Here is a 20,008-nt window from a genome sequence, read left to right on the forward strand (position 1 = left end):
ATGAAATGGACAGTTCTCAAGAGAGAGACAAAATAATCGTATGAAATCAATAGTGTAAAGGCTGAGGAAGCAGAAAATGTGCCCTATTATAGAATTTAACAAAAAAAATCTCGTGAACATTTTTGATCTGGTTTTCTAAAATTCTCTTGATTGAATATGAAATTATAGGAGAAAACGTTCTGATTATTTAGATGTCCACTGTTTCGATTGTTTTCCCGGCTGATCCTGCAAAGAGCAAAACAAACAAACACAACAAAACAAAACAAAATAAAGCAAGAAAACGGAGGAAAGAAAATGCTACAACAACATCGATAACGATAGGTATTGAGCACCGTCGTAAGCATGACGAATCAACCAGCACCCGAATGTGAGTGTACTCGCGTTCAGCCAGGATAGAGAGATACAACGAGAACGTCATCATTTGAGACTCGAAAGGGGTTCTCTGTCGATTAAACACAAAATCAGATAAAACAACGCGAAAGAGACGAGAACAGTCTGTTGGCAATCAGCAGACGAACAGATGCTGGTAAATGGAACATCTTCGTCCCCATTCCCGAGCCATGTCGACAACAGATGACTCCAATAACTGCAGACAGCTGTCGGGTCCTGATTGCCCTCGGAACGTCTGGACGAAGAGTTCGTTGTAGGTTGGACCAGGGAGGTTGGAAGAGAGTCCACTTTCCTGGTTGGACGCAGAATTTCAAACCTATATGATCGCCGGTAGGTTGTCCACTCTCACCAATTTTTACCAGAAACACGGGATATACCGTTCTACATTTAAGAAGAAATGGCAAATAAAAGAAGTAAACACAGTCTTGATTCCTTTTGATGCTGCGTAACTCGGAAAAGATTTCAGACAAATTCGCTGGTCCGAAGATTCCACCTTGCCTTGAGGTGCAGCAAGTGTCTTCTCACTTAATATCGTAGGTCAGCAGTTTTGACCAAAGGAAATGGGTTTTGTTAGCCAATCATATAGGTATAAATTCATGTTAACTGACCAGGGTGGCGAGAACTTAAGGTGATATCAGCGTCAAAGTGACATGTGGATTGAATGATTCTGGCTTTTCAAACGTTCATGAGATATCATTAAAATAAATGTGAGAGGGCGAAGGGACGTAGAAATGCACTCGCCTGTTGCATTCCGCCATGTCGTACCATGTGTTTTTGTCATAGGTGTGAACATCAGCGAAATGTGCCAAGGATGGAATTCTCGTTAGAATAGCAGTGTGCGTGTATGTTTCACCAAAAGCAGATCCGTGCCAATAATCGTGTTCATTTTGTGCGCATGTGCGATACACGAGCGCTTTTTTTACGGGATCGTTCGATGACAGATGAAACGCTGTTTGCAACTTTGTATCCTTGTTTGACACCAAGAATTGTTATTCCTGTTGGAAGTCCGGAGAAAAGTTGTTGATTGTGTCTCATTTTTTTTCCTGTTTCGCTCTTTCACCTCCTGCATAAGTATGAATATAATTATCCATTGTGCTTCTCTTACCATTTTTTTTTTTTTTTTTTTGGTGACAAGATGCACATTTAGCATCTTATACCCATAACAAACCGTCATTTTGCTCGTCCGTTGCTGTACCAGGTCATTATACTTTACTTATAACCAGTGATTAGCAAAATTGCGTGTTAGGCAAAATGAATGGCTGGTAATATGTACGCTCTCAACCAATCATTTCATTATGACCTCCTTTATAGTCATTGTTATTATGAAAATAGATATGGGATTAAAAAAAAAGTAAAGAGTATAAAAGAAAGAGAGAGACGAAGCACCGAAATGTAGGTCATCTGCAATGTATTCTTTTGCTGCTCCTTTGATACCACCGACAGATGCCAGCGACACGGCTCGGCAGCGATAACACTCCTCATCCGTCTGTCATTCTTGTACTTTTGACTTCACATCATTATCTCCGACTATCTCAATCTTCCATCATCACTCGTCTTCGACAAACCATCCAAACATGCATCCCTTTATCACTCCATGCCAGAGAATCATAACATATAATGACCTGTTCTCTTGTCGAGAAGGTGGTATGTGATTGCACACGCTGTGTGTGTGTGTGTGTGTGTGTGTGCTTCAACTACTACCATGTGAAGGCAAGTGATTTAGGAAGACGAGACAGTTCATCAGTGAGTAAAAGGAAATGGTTTGATCACCAAGCATCAAATGCACAAGTCTGTCCATTCTTGTAAATTTTTTCGTTAAATTTTCCAAAGAAATTTTACGACTAAGTTTGTCATTAACTTCCCATTACTTTTTTAAAAAGCGTTTTCGTCACCACTCTGCTTTAAAATGTGTCACATCAGTTAACCATTGTTGTATATTGCATAGCAAACTTGAAAGTAACTGATTTATTCATGGACATTGAGCAATCAATCAAAGCAATCAACATGATTTTCTTTTTCTGTGAATACAACGAGCAATGACGAGATACAAAGATATTCATACTACCGTCATAATGATAGCTCATTCAAAATAATACTTTTTTTATTTGGATGACATAATCTCATGCATTCATTTCACTTGCATTCATTAAAAAACTACATACAGTTATCGTTAAAAGTAAATTTCTTAGATAAAGGAGGCGCCCTATAATCCCAAGAGGTGTGGGGTTAAATCCCGGGCGACTGCATGCGAGGCACGCGCGGGCATACTCTGTATGGTAACCGTGATCATGACCATCAAACAATTAACCATCTATTGACGCCACACGTCCACCTGCTCGGCCGCGTCAAAATGCTCTGGTATGCGATACGACTCGTCATCCACGCCTCCCATCGCGGGATCGTTGCTTGCTTGCCACCGTCCCCCCGCCCTCAAAACTGTTGGAAGGAGGCAGAAGAGATAATGGAAGAAAGGGAAAGATCGAGAGAGAAAGGGGATGAAGAGAGAGAGAGGAGGAGTAAAGTTGAAAAAGAGTGGAACGATACAATATAAACAGTCATGGTGTTCGAGACTAACGGCGCTGAATTCGAAAGTAATATCGTCCATTACTCTGTGCAACGTGTGGAATTTCAGCACAGGAATATAGGTCGTGTTTACCTCGTATAGCCCAGGTGTGGAAAAATTGTCCAGTTGTTTGATTGAAATTAAGGATGTCGATTGATAACAGATGCACTCAACATGTCTATGACCATAAATGATGTCCTGCTATCCATTGTAGCCGTGTGGGCAGTGGGTATATGCACGGGTTCCATTGCATGTGTGATGTTTTGATAACACACACCACTTGATATGTACTTTCTATTTGGACTACTTTAATATCGTTACAATTAAAGTTACGGTATAATGGTAGGAATGTTTCTATCTGAATTACGGCAGCAATTCAGAGAGGATAACATCTATGGAGCTTCACTTAAAGCGATGGACAGTATTGGTGGAGATGAGAATGGGCTTTTTACTTTTTGCGAGATACCAAGAAAACACTTATAAAATAGTACGGAGCATACCATTCTAAGAGGAATTCAAAATTTATTCGATGAAAATTAGTTTTGGAATGGCTGAAATATCCAAAAACAAAGTAAAAAAAAAAGCGACAGTAATAAAAAGTGGGTCCTGCCTTTTATTAGAATTGCTCTGTTTTGGCTGTCTCAGCCATTTCAAAACCAATTTTCATCAAATAAAAGTTGAATTCTTCATAGAATTACATGCCCTTTCATATTTCATAAGAGGTTTCTCATTATCTCACCAAAAAATGTTAGAAACCTGCAGTTAGACCTCAACCAGAACTATACAATCCCTTTAGCAAAATAGAACAACTACAAAAAACAATAACAAGCAAACAGACATCCATAAGAGAAGGTAAAAGATTATTTGCAGACTTAATGGCCTTCGATATAAAATTATGCTATCCAAGGTAGATATGAAACTTTTTCGTGCAAAAATATACATTTATATACTCTATATACTGCTTCCATATCGATGCTCTCTGTTATGTATGACTAAGACACTCCAAAACACCAACAGCAACTTTTAATTTCTTTGCTGTCTTTATTGCATTCGCGTAGTCGTTAGTATCTAAGGTAGATATGGAATTATGTTTTTGTGATACACATAACATGCATTTTTTCTGTGAGCAAAGTAGAGTCATTTAAAAACCTCGGTGTGTCTGAATGATTTAAATCACCTCACCCCTAACTCCTCCCGCCCCCACTCCCCCTCCAAAAAACAAAATAAAAAAAACTAAAATGCAAATCAACAAGGAAATCATTGGATTGACGCAAAATAGTTACACAAATCAAAATACAGGAGTTAAACAGGCAAAAATAATCTGTTGAGTACAAGCTTAATCTGTTTGCTTGCATGCTTTAACCGTGTTTATGAGAAAACAATGAAAACTATTTAATTTTCATACTCCTTTGTCTCTTGTTGCATCTAGATGTACTCGCGTCGGAGTTCGAAACCGAACTACACTCGGGGCTATTCGACAAATACGACGTGCTACCGCTCCCCGTCAGTAACGCGTCGGAAATCCTCAACGTCTACTTTGGACTGTCGATACAACAGATTCTTGACATCGTGAGTTTCATTCCAATATCAACCTTTCCTTATAATAATCTTCTCTTTGTATGTTTGTTTGATTGTTTTAAGACAGGAAGAAGTCTGTGCTAACACACCTTTTACCCGTTCGCTGCCAGTGTAATTTGTTATACAAATAAGGAATGTTTATGAGTGCAATGGACAGAATATTTCATGGGGTGAAATTGAATAGATCAATAATTTCATCTTTCAGAAAATGGAATATCATGTCAATTGCACGAATGAAAAACATTTATCATTTGTTCTGACACGGCTGGAAAGTTTATATTGCTGTCCAGATGATTCAGAGTTTCATTACTGTCATTTTTTTTCTCTTGTATCAAAATTGGGAAAATTCGGGTAAGACGAGTGAATGAGACGCGACTTAAAGCTAGACTATAGCCGATTTACTAACGACAGGGGCTAGCTGCCCTAAGCCGCACTCAGTTTCATGTTCCAATCAATAGCTACTTTGCGACCTCTTGCACTTGAATTATGCAAATAAGGGGGCCGTGACCAGAGCCAGGTACCGCCCACCGCGATTTCGACAGCTCGCACTAATGAGATAAACAGGGGTCTTTATTGGCCGCGCGCGTGGTCGTGGCATGTGTTCCAAACTTGATCCAATCAGACAAGAAAGGGCAAGATTGAACGCTACTTTTAATCTTTCTCCCCCTCTCTCTACCCTCCCCCCCCCCCCCTCACAAACTCTCTCTCTCTTTCTCATTCGCTTTTTCTCTGCCTTCTTTCTCTCTCTGTTTTTTTTTTCTCTCTCTCGCCGTCTATCTGTTTCTGTCCTCGTTCATTCTGTACCTAATGAACTGTCAATCTTCCTGTATAGTCGAGAATTAGTATGTTCGTGAACTTCGTTTAGGGAGCTATGTAGGGAGCTATATAGGGATGTACGGCTTGTTAAATTTTGGTCGACAGCCACACAGCAGGCGTAAAAGAGATCAGGCACTTTGTGGTCTAAAGAGATTTGCATCCAGCGAAACCTCGGAGGATTTTGTTTTTCGTTGGAAAGATACAGTATATCCACAACTACAATGCGCGGAATGTTGCGGATTTCTTCTTCTTCTTTTTTTAAGTTCACGGCTTCGAATAGTTAGTTACCGGAATCACTAGTAATCAGTAGCGTGTGTATAAAAGGTATATTGACACGTAACAGTTGACATATCGATTTGTGAACCTGTTATGACAAAAAAAAAAAGCTTTTTTGTTTATGTTAAAAAAATCAGAGTGCTTTCACTGCATCAGTGCTATTTTCCCTTCCTCTTCAGCACGGGGACAACAGGAATGCAACTGTCTTCAGAATTCTTAGCCAACGGGAAAATAATGATTGCAGTAATACATACTAGTATCAGAATGAGAGTGATCAAAATATACGAGCAGGCATATCTCTCCCTACATCCATGCTACCAAGAAGTGACAAAGTCATAACGATGAAATATGGAGTTATAATATGAGTAAATCCAGGGCACTAATCATTATAAATTGATAATATATTCACGCTGGCATGTCTGAGGAGTCCCATTCACGAGGTATATACTATGTATAAGTCTACATTCGGAGCAGTTTATAAATAAACTGCTATCATGCCATGGAATTTCAGCCTCGGGGTTACACTGATGACGGTGTGGACAGGCTATACTGCCGTCGTGCACGAAAATTAACTTGAAACTGATCGGGCATTTGATGAAGACAAATAACATATCGCCATCACGCCTCGAGGCAAAAAGGCGAGTAAGTCGAAATGGGAGCGAATCGAAATGAGGTATAGCGAGGGGGGCTGTCGTAATGTCAATCTTCAAAAGTAAATGGATGCTACAGCAAGCCAAAGGGGTAATGAGGGGGGTGGGGTGAGATAGGGTGCCCAGCCCCCCCCCCCCCCCCCCCTTCAGATTAGCTTCTGCTGATTCACTTCTTCACTTGACTTTCAGTATGAAGGAAACTTCCCCAAATTTAGATGAATGTTCCAGTGCCAATCTTTCAATGTAGAACAGAGCTATGGCAATGGGGGAGGGGTGATGGGGTGGAGTGTGTATGCCTCTCCTCCCCTTTCACACCTTTTATTGCTGATGTTTCCATCCGCATATTACATAAAGGAAATATCCATATCCTATTCAATGCTGGATCCGACATGCCGTCATCTACGTTTCTTTAGTGTAATAATTCAATTCAATTCAATTCAGTTCAATTCAATTCAATTCAATTCAATTCAATTCAATTCAATTCAGTTCAATTCAATTCAATTCAATTCAATTCAATTCAATTCAATTCAATTCGATTCAATTCAAACTTTATTTCTTTTTTCGAAAAGAACATAAACATTTCCCTTTCCTCTTTGGTAACAGAGAATAAGGATGCATAATCAAAACAAAGTAAATTAAGAACAATATAATTGTGGAACCTTGGAGTAACAAATACGTTGTCATGAAAATATAACAATACGCAAAACATCAATGAAGTAATAATATGATTCTGGCGAATATCAATGCCTGGTTGGATTTTGCACATCCGTTGCATCCTTACTTTGTGTCCTACTCAATACAATGCCTCTATCCCTGTGTGATTTTTCTCTACTCGGTAAACTAAGCACGAATACGAAGTTGCCTTTTACTTTGAATGCCCAATTTAGGCTTGAAATGGCATTTTTAGAATGCGCATAACAACATGAACTAATACAATCTACATCATTATTTTATATGTTCATATCCAGGACGAAAGAAATCAGGTGCTGACGTCAAAAGTCTGGGTAAAGCAGGTAAGAGAGAAAAAATAAAAAAGAGGAAATTTGAATATCCTCATAATTAGTTTCCTTTCATGTTTGTTCGTCTGTTACGGTTTATTTGTTTAACTCGTACGTTGTTGTATTTTTATTTTTTGTTCACAGGAAGCAAATACAAACAGCCATACAAATACAAACAGCCATACAAATACAGACAGCCATACAAACGAGACCATGAACCTACGACCGAATGTTACATTTTTAATGGGTTGTGCGATCATTTCAAACTGGAGCATTCACGTCCACCATAGCAGCAACACATAACTTTTAGATGATTGGCTGTTGCCATAGCAACCTCAGTACTTTATTGTTACAGGTTGCAATGGTTGCAGCGTGTTGTCCGGACTTTCTGTGTGGCATCGCGTGTCAGTATGCTTGTGTTTTGATATAGAGAACATGTTCTGGTTCAAGTTCAAATCAACGTTGAGTGACACATTATTCAATTGCACAGAAATATAGATATGACTGAAAAACAAACAAACGAACAAACAAACACAGGAATCATCAACTAAGTAAATAAATCCCAGAAATAGTCTGTCGTGTTTCACATAAAGTTCGTGTCTGTTTCGGCATAAAAGTCGTTAGAAATCAAGGGGATACCTTCAATGAGATAGACTAGACACGTGATGTGTGTAAGGGGAATACTCATTTATACTGATAGGATGAAGAAATCGTCATCTTTAGGTTCCTCTGGAAAAACAAAACAACACAAAACAAACCCAGTGTATGTACAGTAAATCTTACTTAGACGTGACACATCTTGAACGTTAGCTAAGTTAGCTAAGACGCAATCAAACAAGATGAGTAGATAAAATTGAACTAGTTCAGATAAATCACGTTAACAATCTAAGTTTGAAAAAAAAATGAGAGGGGGAGATAAAAATGCAGAGTGCTAACAATGGACATCAAACATATTTTTAACAACATTATATTCAAAATCAATATCAAGAGGACATGCCATGTTTTCAAACCAGCCACACCCACTCTACTATTAAGGGGTGCTACATTTCATGAGATCATATCAGCTCACCTGATTCCGTGTCAACATACTGCGAACACAAGGGCATCAATAATCAATTTCAGATTCACTATTATTCGTTTATCTTGGGTTTATGTAACAGAGGAATAGCAAACTGATGATACCGGCCGTAACACAAAATGCTCTCCATTTCCAATCCCCTTCGGCGATGTCCGGAACTGGCATTGCATACTCAAAAGTTAGATCATAATAACACAGAAAATCAAACATAAGCATGATAAGTCTGCGAATACTCAATTCTGATTGGCTGATACCTAACTAATGTTTGATTTTCTGACATACGTTTGATTGCATCTTTTTATGCCACTTAGTCCAGTTAAACTGCGCCACAAGTAGTCATTACCTATCGGGAATACACTCATACTCTAACGAAATTCTAAAGCATTATTTTGTCTATTTTTGTTCCAGCAAAATCAATAATTTCTTACCGCGCACTACTTAAACAGATACCATAGAATTTTGCTTGTTTGTAACACTTCATTTTACGATAGTTGCCCTATGATACACACACAGCAGTCTTTGCCGAAGACAAAGTACCGTAGAAGCACTTGCACAAATGTGCGAAGTGTATTCTCCCAGTCATGTGAGATGCGTGACACGGCGGTATGGGATTGTCTTCTGCAGAACGTTTCAAATAGTTCAGTCGGAACCAAAATAGCGCCGACAATGAGCGCAACTAAAGGGTATCAACATCTCCGAAATCCCGCGTATGACTCGGATATCTATCTGCCATTTATCTTGATGCTTTGAACACATTATACGCCATTTGCAAAGGCTCCTCTGCTCTCGTCTGTCGACAACGTTGTTAGTGTGGATTAAAGGGACTACGAGACGGACGCCTTTAATTGCCACCCTTTGAATGAAGTTTGAATTGTGCCTTGATATTGGTACGAGGAAAAACTTATCTTGTATAATAGAATTTATTGCGCAACAACTATACAATTCTTTTGGTGGTTTACTCATTGTTTCTGCTGTTGCCGTTGGTGCTGTTGTGGACGCTGATCACGAGTCATTCTTTCCTATGTATTTGCAACTAAAAGCAGTGGTAGTTTTACATGTCAATGAGTGGATATCTGTGTATGTATCCCCTTTCATTTTTCAGCTTGGAGCGACGTACACACACATGTACTTCTCCCTAATAGAATACTTTCAATAAGATGAACACCGTTCATGATAACCGTTCTGTATATGCATGGTCATTAATTCCATCACAAAGTCATTGAAAATGTTACGTATTAAGCTGTGGTACCTTCGTCTATTCCTTCTGTAAGCGTAGGCTCTATAAACGCCGCTTTAAATCTGAAGAAGATAGATAAAGTTTATGACACTGTTATTTGGTGAATGACTCCCCTTTTTTGATTGATAACTATACTTTTTACAGAAAAGTGCTTATATCAGTGCTTATATCAAGAACAAACACATTAACGTGTTACGAGCACATAATCAATGTAATCTTACCAATATTTTAAACTGCATGCGGTGTGAATGTGGTACGAGAGTGTGCATGTGTATGTTTGCATGAAGACATCAGTGTAGCTCGGTAGATTTGTGTTCGAATATCTTTGTAACTTCATCTGTCTCGATTATCTCTGTCTGTTTTTTTTTTTTGGTTTTTTTTTAAGTTTTCTGTCTTATCTGTTCCATTTTTCTTCCTCTCAAGTCACAGTGCCGTGATGTCAGGACGCTTATAACGCAAACTAAGTTCTTTCAGTTTACGTGTTTCAGGTCGGGTCTGTTGTTCTTGCTGTCTTCTTCTTCTTCTTCTTCTTCTTCTTCTTCTTCTTCTTCGTCTTCTTTTTCTTCATTTCATTTTCTTTTTTCTTCTCCGTCTGATGCTTGTTGATTACTGTTACTCCTTTAATGTAAGGGTTTCGTGGGGTGAGTGGTCGAGGCAAGTTGGCAGTCGGCTTGAACCACTTTAAGTGTGCGATCCGTAAATGCCTTCACGTTCGGCCTAAATGGCACATGCACGGTTATGATTGCTTTTACGCGTGCTCGTTCTCACCCCCTTCACCTCTTTAACTCAAAAGGCAATTGACTGATGGATGCGTTTGGTTTATCTGTTTGAACCCTGTGGAGATTACGCCTTGATTTGTTGATTTGGTGTTCCATTCGTGCCCAGTAGACCATCGGTCTCAAGGAATATTTCCGATAACACTCACAAGCCGACGCATTTCCGATTTCAAAGACACGAACTAAAAACGGATTATAATATTAAAACTAAAACACAGCAAGGAAACACAAATACAATACAATCAAACAAAAAAACACAGCTATTTCATCAATAAACTCATTTTCAAGGCCTATGTTTCAATTTCCGTCATGGTGGCCTTTATATATCTTGCATTACTTTTACATCATTGAAAGCTGCTTTCTTCATCTACCCCCACCCCATTCCCCGATAAGAAGACAATACGTGGTAGTAGTATAAATAGATATCGTGAAAATTCGATTTAAAACCCGATGTTCTCGGAGGGGATGAACATGAAGACCTCTTTTAACCTTCTGCATGCCACGTTACTTTCCTGTCCATAGACTTTGTGTGTGAAATTTGTGCACAATTGACTCATTGGCATAGGAAGGGTTACAAGGAAACAACAAAAAAAAAACGTAGAGTTTATTTTTTACTTTCATATTTGTGTAAGTTCTTATACGAGCCTGAATCACATCAGCCAATGTTCTTCAAATACAGTGTAGCATTTTTTTTTGGCATCCTAAAAGTGAGCGAGAGAATACTACGCTTTCAGCTGCCTTAGGTCTTCGAATTAGTGCATTCTGTCTCTCTAACGAAAGGGGGAGAAGAAAAGGGGTATCTATTACTTAAGTTATTTCTTCACTCTATCGCCATAATGCGCATGCGTGGTGGATGAACGATGAACGAATGTTTTCACCCATCAACTGTAAAACTGTTGAAATCAATGGATTATTCGGTATAATATGCATCGCGTAGTATTCGTTTCGCTTCCAGCGTAGATTGAACCATTAAAAAGGTGCTGACGAGCTTGCGTAATGAATCCGAAACACGTGATTGGACATGTGCGATAACATGCCTTGATCAATGCTATACTAAAGCTAAGCGTCACTTTAAATGAAGAAGATTACGTTGCCATGCTGCATTTACCTCTCCCTTTCTCTCGCTCTATATCTCTCCCTCACCCCCCCCCCCTCCCCTTCATTAGCAATGGAAAGACTACCGTCTGCAATGGGATCCAAAGGAGTATGGCGGGATCGAGAGGATCAAAGTGCCCAACGTGAAGCTGTGGATACCGGACATCTTACTCTATAACAAGTGAGCGCCTGTGTGTATAGTGCTTTTATAATTAATATGCCAGTTGAAGAATGTATTCAATTTTATGGCTATTTTCTGTGACAGAACCTGTATAGTTGCAAGCTTTTTTATGCTCAATGCATTTCAATACCTGAAAAACTCTTGTCGGCCAGGTGTCAAGCAAGTCTCGGCAAAGTTTACTGGTTGTCAGAAAAAGCCTTTATATTATAAATATAATGAATGCACATAGAACTGGGATGTGTTTGTTAATCGTTAAGCTGTGTGTAATTACTTTAACAGAAGTAACCAAATCGATGTGTACCATTAATGATACATTGCGGACACGGTATAGTTTAGTCAACATCAAAATGTGGTCAACAGCGAACACAACACTGTTATAGTTGTCCACATCAATCACTTCGCTTTAAACGGGTGCATAAAAACAGACAAACTACCAAACAAGCAAAGTCAAGAGAAGTGTCTTCACGAGATGCTAGATAGGGTCATACGCTATCTAATTTGATCAAACTTTTGAATAAGCCTATGCATCGTACATGCAGAATAGATATTGATTATGATAACATAAGGACGTAAGCCTCTGTGTTGTTTGGTTTTGTAATCGATTGCGACTGCATGTATTCCCTTCTTTATGAAGCAAATCGTACAGCCTACAATATAAATTTGGAGTTCAGAAAGAACCCACATATCTATGCCATATGGCTGCAGAATTGAGAGATTAAACGACACTATACATGTATATCAAAGAAATTTTCAGTATGCGTGAGGGTTATTTTAAGTGCATGAATCCTGCTTATACTGTATTGGAAAAAAAGTGTTTATGACCCTATATCTAAAATATTCTATTCAAGAAGGTGGACATTATGATTTATGATAGCATATGGTGTAAAAAAAATCTTCCTGATATTCGATGTATCATAATGATAAATAGTAATGACGTGCCAAACTTTTATGGTAAGCTTATGTCTTTCTGTTTGTATATCTGTTTTCCCCCAATAGAAATAAACACAGCGAAAGTGCATTCTTTGATGACTCTTCAGCCAAAGTCACCTCTGTTGATTGGAGCAATACAAGACTATTATAATGTCAATAACGAGCATTAAAGAACATTTCTGAGCATTTTCGTTCTTTTTATTTCATCATTATCCTACATAGTGCTGATGGTCCATTTGATGTCCAGTCTCGATCTTGGGCCAGCGTCCAGTACGATGGCCTGGTCACATGGTTCCCACCAAACGTCTACAAAAGTTCGTGCAAAATCAACGTGGCGTACTACCCGTTCGACGAGCAGCACTGCGACCTGAAGTTCGGTTCCTGGACCTACGATGGCGACGTGGTGGACCTGCTACCCATCTCTGATAATGCAGACAGGCGAGATTACTGGGACAATGGCGAATGGCAGATCATTAAATCCCCGGGAACTCGCCATCGACAGTTTTACCCGTGTTGCGCAGAGCCTTACATTGATATCACTTACACACTCACACTGAGGAGAAAACCGCTGTATTACTTCGCCTATGTGCTGATGCCATGTGGGCTGATCTCGTTCAATACAGTACTAGTGTTTTATCTACCGCCGGACATCAGCGAAAAGATGTCACTCTGTATGTCCGTTCTTCTCTCTATGACGGTCTTCCTGCTCCTGATCACAGCGCAGATTCCGGCCAACGCCAACCACTTCCCGCTGATCGTCAAGTACCTGCTTTTCACCATGCTGGTCGTGTCCTCGTCCATCGTCCTCACCGTCTTCGTGCTGAACGTCCGATTCAGGTCCCCGGAGACCCACACGATGTCGCCGTGGGTTAGGCGCGTCTTCATCGAAATCATCCCGAAATACCTGGGCATGAGTCGGCCCGAACAGTACAATAAACGTTACCGACACGTCGGGATCAACTTAACGCGGGAAGCCATGGCTAGCGGCGCGCTGGACTCGCATAAGATCATTATGGAAAACAAAGGAAATAAATACACGGTGCGAATGCGTCGCGACATTGATGCCGAGATGGACGATAATTCAGACGACGAAATACCAGGTAAAGATGATGACATCAAGATTACACTGACCATTGACGAAACAATCTCAAGTACGCACCTGTTTCAGGAAGATACGTCTGGTTAAGAAATTACCATTCATGCCATTAGTTTATTGTATTATGTGGTTGTCGCTCTTGACATATCCCTACTATGGTACTTTTCAGCAGTCTTTCCAGAAAGAGTAGTTAAAGAGGTTGAAAAAAAAGAGGCTAGGATACTGTACTGTTTTTGTGAGAAAGGAGGGTGTTCCTTTGCTAGAAAAATAATAGTTACAGCAATAGGATGAGCAGAAAATGAAGCACAGTGGGTACTATAGTAATTAGTGAAATAGGTTAAAATCATTATCAAAGTACGGGAAGAGTATCGTTATTGTTGTGGAATGTGATGAAAAAAAAAAAAATCTTACAAAGGGAGATTTAAAAAAAAAGGGGGTTGGGCCTGTGTGGAGCCCTAAACATAAAGTCGTTTACAAAGAGCAACTAGCTGTGTAAACTTTTTGCGATATTTTACGAAGAAGGAAGAAGGTAGCTAGAGATTGCTGTGTTGATAACAATGGGAATATCTGTGACGCATGGAGGAGAATTCTCCTTTTGAGGACCATAGTTCATCCATAATCTCCAGAAATATTTTTTTTTATATTCTTCTTCACGATTCAGCAGCATTTTGTCAACGCAAGCGTTCTGTTTATCAAAACTATGAAATCGAAAGTTCCAAACATGAATTATGTCTGCATGTTACAAGGGCAATAACTTATTCGCAAGTAGCATTTTTCATACGCTTGTTCAAATCATAAAGAGCTGTCACTGCATGGTATCCAGTTTCAAGAACTAGAACAGCACAGCTGTCGATTGACTGAGAAGTTGCTGATAAATGCTGAAAACTCATTTCAACATTTAATAACTTTCACTGCAACAACAATAAGATGAAGTACATTGTAGTTTGCATAAACTCGGTGACGAAAGCATTATCCGTGTGAATACATGTATTTACCACTAGTTATGCATCTTTCACCAACCTTCCCCATGTATCCAGGTGCCAGCGGCTTTCGACATGGCCGCTACCTGCCGACGATGGCGCCCTCCCAAGAGGAGAGCGAGGCGATGGTGATTCACAAAGCTGTAGAAGAGATCATGTACCTTACGTGGCGGTGTGCAAACGAAGAAGATAGCGAGAGGGTACAATTTGTTCTTTTGTGTTCGATTTACAGCTACTATTGATTTTTCCTCACATTTGCTTAACTCGTCACAGTCCGTTGAATAGTTTCATCATTTCATTTCATTTCATTTCATTTCATTTCATTTCCGACGAAAGTATACAATATGGCAATTGCATACAAACAAAGTAAAGTACAATGCTACTTTTACATATCCAAATGAGATTTGAATTCACGTCATTTGTTTCCAATGAGAAAATATACATACTTTAGATGAAGAATTGCATGTAATAAATGTAACTGAATCATAACAAAGAAAAAGTCGGAAATGGAGGGGACTGCTGAAGATCATTGTACAGCATCGATTTTAAATACCTTCCATCTAAAGTTGCACTCGGTTTATATTGTTCGATTTTAAAAATGCAAAGATCGCCGCTTCTATTATTTTCCTTATGATCCTAAAGCTATAGGGTTCAATACAGTTAAATAGATGCAACGAAACCATGGCACAAATAATGTAAATCCTGAGATCTTGTAATTTAGGGTACCAGGACCATGCATTGGAAAACATCTCCGCATTATTAATCACTATCCAATCAATCCTGATAGTTGGTGTTTTTTTTAACTTAATCTCAACTACTAGTAACCAGAAATTTACATTAATCCCTACCTGTTCACGTTGAAAGCAAACCATAGCTCACTCGGCAAATTTACCTGTTGGAAAATTGAAATTATAAAACATTGAATGGACGGCCGACCCGGTGAAGTTTGTTTGTATTTCATTCCGGTGTCGACATCTCTGTACACACTGTTCTTTTAATTTTCTCTTTCTGTTTTTTTTCCTGTCTCTCCCTCTCTGAGTATAATATATATATATATATATATATATATATATATATATATATATATATATATATCTTTACCTATATGTATTAAATTTTTCCTTCATCTCTGCTTTCTGTAACCACAGGAAAGAGAAGACTGGAAGTTCGTTGCCATGGTGATAGATCGCATCTTCCTGATCATATACCTCTGCGGGGTCTTCATCGGCACTGTCCTCATCATCTTCGAGGCGCCGCTCGCCATCGAGTTCTTCCGCGAGTGGTTCTGCTGCTACGAAGACTGGGCGCTCAACGGATCGAGTGAAAATTCGAACGAGACCATCATCTATAAGTCCTGATCGATGGTGGTGGTCGAAACGGTGAAGAGCTCTCACCCCGACTGCAGATTTTGTTTCGATTCGTGGCCGAGCCACTGTAGGATCGAGGGGTGGCAAACAATCGCTGGATGACGCCACCTACCTGCGTGTAGACTCTTTGCAGCATGCCAGCATTTTTATCAGGCGGCTTGGCCTACTGCATGCCCCAGGTTGTATAACCCAAATGATGGAAGAGGGTGACGTGGTACTCTCATTGAAGAATGCCCTCAGTCGGTTGACGGTTGCATGCACCAGAAGTTGGGAGATCTCGCAATTTTTCCCCCGTCGAGCTCTCGTTTGATCCTATGGGGCTGAAACTTCTAAAATGACGTTGGCATGACGTTGAATTATCTTTTTGTTTTTGTTCTCTGTGCAAAGACATGGCACAACAGTCTGTGCAGTTACAACATCAATCTGTTTGACGACGCCCATTGTGAAGAGCGCCATCTAGTCTTTGAAAAGCGGCAACGTTCTGACAGTATTTTCATCATGTTCACCGTGTCAGGGTGTATTACATCTCTGTGCGTTTCTCCCTTGAAGAGCTGAACGCAGCGGGAACAGGAATGGCACCAGCAATTATGATAAGGAAAAAAAAAGCGAGGAAGCATACATTGATGTATCGCTTATTAAGAGCACTAATATTCTGACAACAGTCCGCTTTGCGTGTTGCAGTAAATGAGTCTTTCTCTCAAACATTTTTTTTCTCTCTAAATGTATTGCTGTTCTGATGACATGATGTCGATATTTCTGTCTTCTGTGAAAATATTTCCCTCCTGTATATCTATGATGATTTGACTGAAAAGAAACGCTGCCTTACATGAGACAAGGCGATTATAAAGTCCATATGTTTTTTTTCCATCGTATATAATAATTGCCGTAATCTATTGTCAAGATTGAAGATTCAAATCAATATTGTCATGGACCCCGTTTTATCAAAAGATATAATCGATTACAGATTCCCTTACCACACAGGCTGCCATAGACTTCTGATAAAAATCAAGTATGTAGTCAACTATTACTCTTCATAAAACAGGGTCAGCATTCAGGCATAAAAAATCATCTTTACAGTCTCCAAATATATAAACAGACAAATATGCAAAAGGAAATGGAACAATGTAACCAAATAACACATACACAACGTCGACAGAAATATTACACGTGAGAAGGTCAGATAGACATTACTAAGTTACTCGGTCATTAAAGCTCTTTATCACCGGGGTGATTTTTTTTTTTAAACTACAATGTGTAGATGTCATGACATTATTCAATTATCCGCGCCTATGTTTTAACACTTTTTTAGACTGGTACATGATAAACGTATTTCGCATTTTTGAAATGATAGACGTCTTTCCTCTTGGAGCTATAGATTGGTGTCTCCTTCTTCGGTATCCTCGAATGTAAACACTCCTTTTTTTTCTTCTTGTTTATTGTCTCTGCATACGTTTATTTATTGAGCACTGAGAAATGTCAAGTACATACATTTGCTGGTAATTTACTTCCTCTTTCTTGTTAATCTTTTTTAAACACAAGATACATTTTCACGATCACATTTGTATGATGTTGCTAAAGTTTGACACAATCGTTTCATTATGAAGGAGCTCGTGTGACAACTTGTAATAGAATCATTGAAGAGTAATGCTTTTAAACATCCTGAATGATGTAGAACGCATTTAACAGCTAATAGGTGGGGAAACCTTGTTATTGACTTCAACTAATTCATGCAATTACAGTTACCTGACGTCTTTCATTGGGGTCGAAAACCCGATACGAGGATATCATGTCGCGTGGAATGTTGCTTAAAGGAATGCGAATCCAAAGACACATTTTTTTCTCTCTCTCTTTAAAGGAAACCATAATGTCTTTGGCTTTCGTACATTAGGTAGAATGTGTCTGTTTTTGGCGCACATGAGCGGCGTTTAGACAAGTGGCTACATTTTTTTTTTTGTAGTTTTACTAGTGTATATAACTTTGCTCCAATGTACTTATACATTAACCGATTCAATCCTTAATTTCGCTTTCTTTCCACCATTCTTCTGACAGCTTATTTGATGAAAAATAGTTTTGAAATGGCTTAGATATCCAAAAACAAATAGGTTTGAAAAAGGTGGGTCCCGCCTTCTAATAAGACCACTTTGCTTTACTATTTAAAGATATTTTAGTCATTTAAAAACCGATTTTTATCAGATAAACTTGTAGCTCCTCTTAGAATCGTGGGCCCTTTAATATTTCATACCAATGTACTAGTGGTTTCTAATTTTCTCGCAAAAAGTTAAAACTTGAATCCCATCTCAACCAAAAGTATATCATCCCTTTATTTTTTTCTTTCATTTTCTATTAGGATTTTCGTATGATATTTATAAACTACAGTTGATATTCGATTAGAAAGATCGTAATTACTTTGTCTGGAACATCGACGTAATTGATACGTCCTCATTATTTCACTGAGGCATTTGGGAGAATGCTCTGCCGTCAAATCTGAAGCTGCAATAACTATATGAAATCATGAAGCGGTTAAGAAGTGAATTGTTGCTATAAACGTAATCCAATTCGACTAGCAAGAGAGTGAGTATTGTTGTTGAACTTTAAACGGCGTAATAATCACCGCATCGGTGGTTTAGCATGATCGACAGCTGATATTTATGACAAGAAAACAGTCACTGCAGTGTGGGTATGTACATGTGTATACGCAAAATCCGAGCTATGCCGAATGAGACTGCTTGACTGTGCCTAATTATGTATAACAAGCACACACTTCTCGTGAAAGTAGGTTCACCTTCGAAGGATTTCATGTGAACATGGGCTGCTTGCTATTTTACCATTTTAACCGAACAGCTTATCAAAGACTCTTGCGTTGTATTTATCTTTCTTTTTACTTTTTTTGGTCTACTTCAGTGTCAACTGCATTTTCTTTTCTAATACCTGATGATGTTCATACATGTATATTTGAGCAAACAAAAAATAAACAGACAAACAAGGGCTTCCATATTTTTCGAGACGGGAAGAAACTAGTTTTTAGTAAATTGTCTCTCATGTCGAAATTTAGCCTGTACAGTCAGTCAGGAATTAGATGAATGTTGTCAAGGAATAAGACTGGAATCAGCTCTGAAAAGCATGTGCATTAAGGAATGATGGTGATACCAAAAAGCATCCCATTTTTGCTATGCAGGCTCATGGAATACATTATCATACTAGCAGCCTAAGATATATTAGATCTTTTTCGATAATTACCCAACACCTACCAGATTTAATCTTTGAATTTGCTATCAAAAACACGAAATGTTAAAGCATTTTCATTAAGTTTCCATCCTCAGGAATAGCAATGCAAAATAGGTAATTCCATCATATATAATCAATTTTTTTAAGCTTAGGATATTTTGTTTTTCGTTTCGTGAAATTTTCTTTCCTAAATACTAAGAAGTGTGTTCAAGTCTCCCACGGATAAGATACCATAATGTAGTCACCACACGGTACGGTATGACCATAGTTTGAATCAAGTTACCATTATACTCAGTTAGCCTTGTGAGCTTATAGGGAACGTTATTATTTTAGCTTTATACAATGTTGGCATGTGGATGAACGGCTGGACTTTTTATTGTGTTTATTTGTAGTTATTGAACTGATGAACAACACATACTGCCTATTATCGCCTTAAAACAGGATGACGATTATGGTAAATACTAAAAGTGCTTCTCTAAAGGTTGAGTGGACGGGATTAAATAACTGGGAAAAAAAAAAGAGTTCGAAGATAGCAGATGATGTGCCATTATATTCGACAATATTGAAAAACTTTGCATTCTAATGGAAATTTGTGTCTCATTATCATTATCATGCAACATAATATTTGACAATATAATACATTGGTTTTCTTCTCAATGTGAGCAATATTTTGAATATCATTGTACAGTTCCCTTGTTATTTGAATAAACTTGAAAACGATATCTATATTTTCAAGACACTGTTGACATGCATAACATAAGCCTATTCTTTC

At 38.7% G+C, this 20,008-nt stretch overlaps 1 protein-coding gene across 1 annotated transcript; it reads left to right on the top strand.

Annotated features, from left to right (window-relative positions):
• Positions 1–342: 342 nt before the first annotated feature.
• Positions 343–16,002, top strand: LOC139742324 (neuronal acetylcholine receptor subunit beta-3-like). Its single transcript, XM_071652901.1, has 7 exons — positions 343–367; positions 4,383–4,522; positions 7,242–7,286; positions 11,529–11,638; positions 12,791–13,668; positions 14,702–14,844; positions 15,793–16,002. The coding sequence occupies exons 1-7, from the start codon at positions 343–345 to the stop codon at positions 16,000–16,002; spliced, it is 1,551 nt and encodes a 516-aa protein (XP_071509002.1).
• The last annotated feature ends 4,006 nt before the right edge of the window (positions 16,003–20,008 follow it).

This window comes from Diadema antillarum, unplaced genomic scaffold (assembly GCF_040938485.1).
Source record: "Diadema antillarum isolate AM-2024a unplaced genomic scaffold, OU_Dant_1.0 seq00000996_RagTag, whole genome shotgun sequence".
Lineage (NCBI taxonomy): Eukaryota > Metazoa > Echinodermata > Echinoidea > Diadematoida > Diadematidae > Diadema > Diadema antillarum.

Excerpts from the sequence above, each read along its gene's own strand:
- LOC139742324 (XM_071652901.1), top strand. The coding sequence starts at position 343 with ATGACGAATCAACCAGCACCCGAAT. Across the intron at positions 368-4,382 it reads GAATCAACCAGCACCCGAAT|ATGTACTCGCGTCGGAGTTC; the intron begins GTGAGTGTACTC and ends TGTTGCATCTAG. Across the intron at positions 7,287-11,528 it reads CAAAAGTCTGGGTAAAGCAG|CAATGGAAAGACTACCGTCT; the intron begins GTAAGAGAGAAA and ends CCCCTTCATTAG.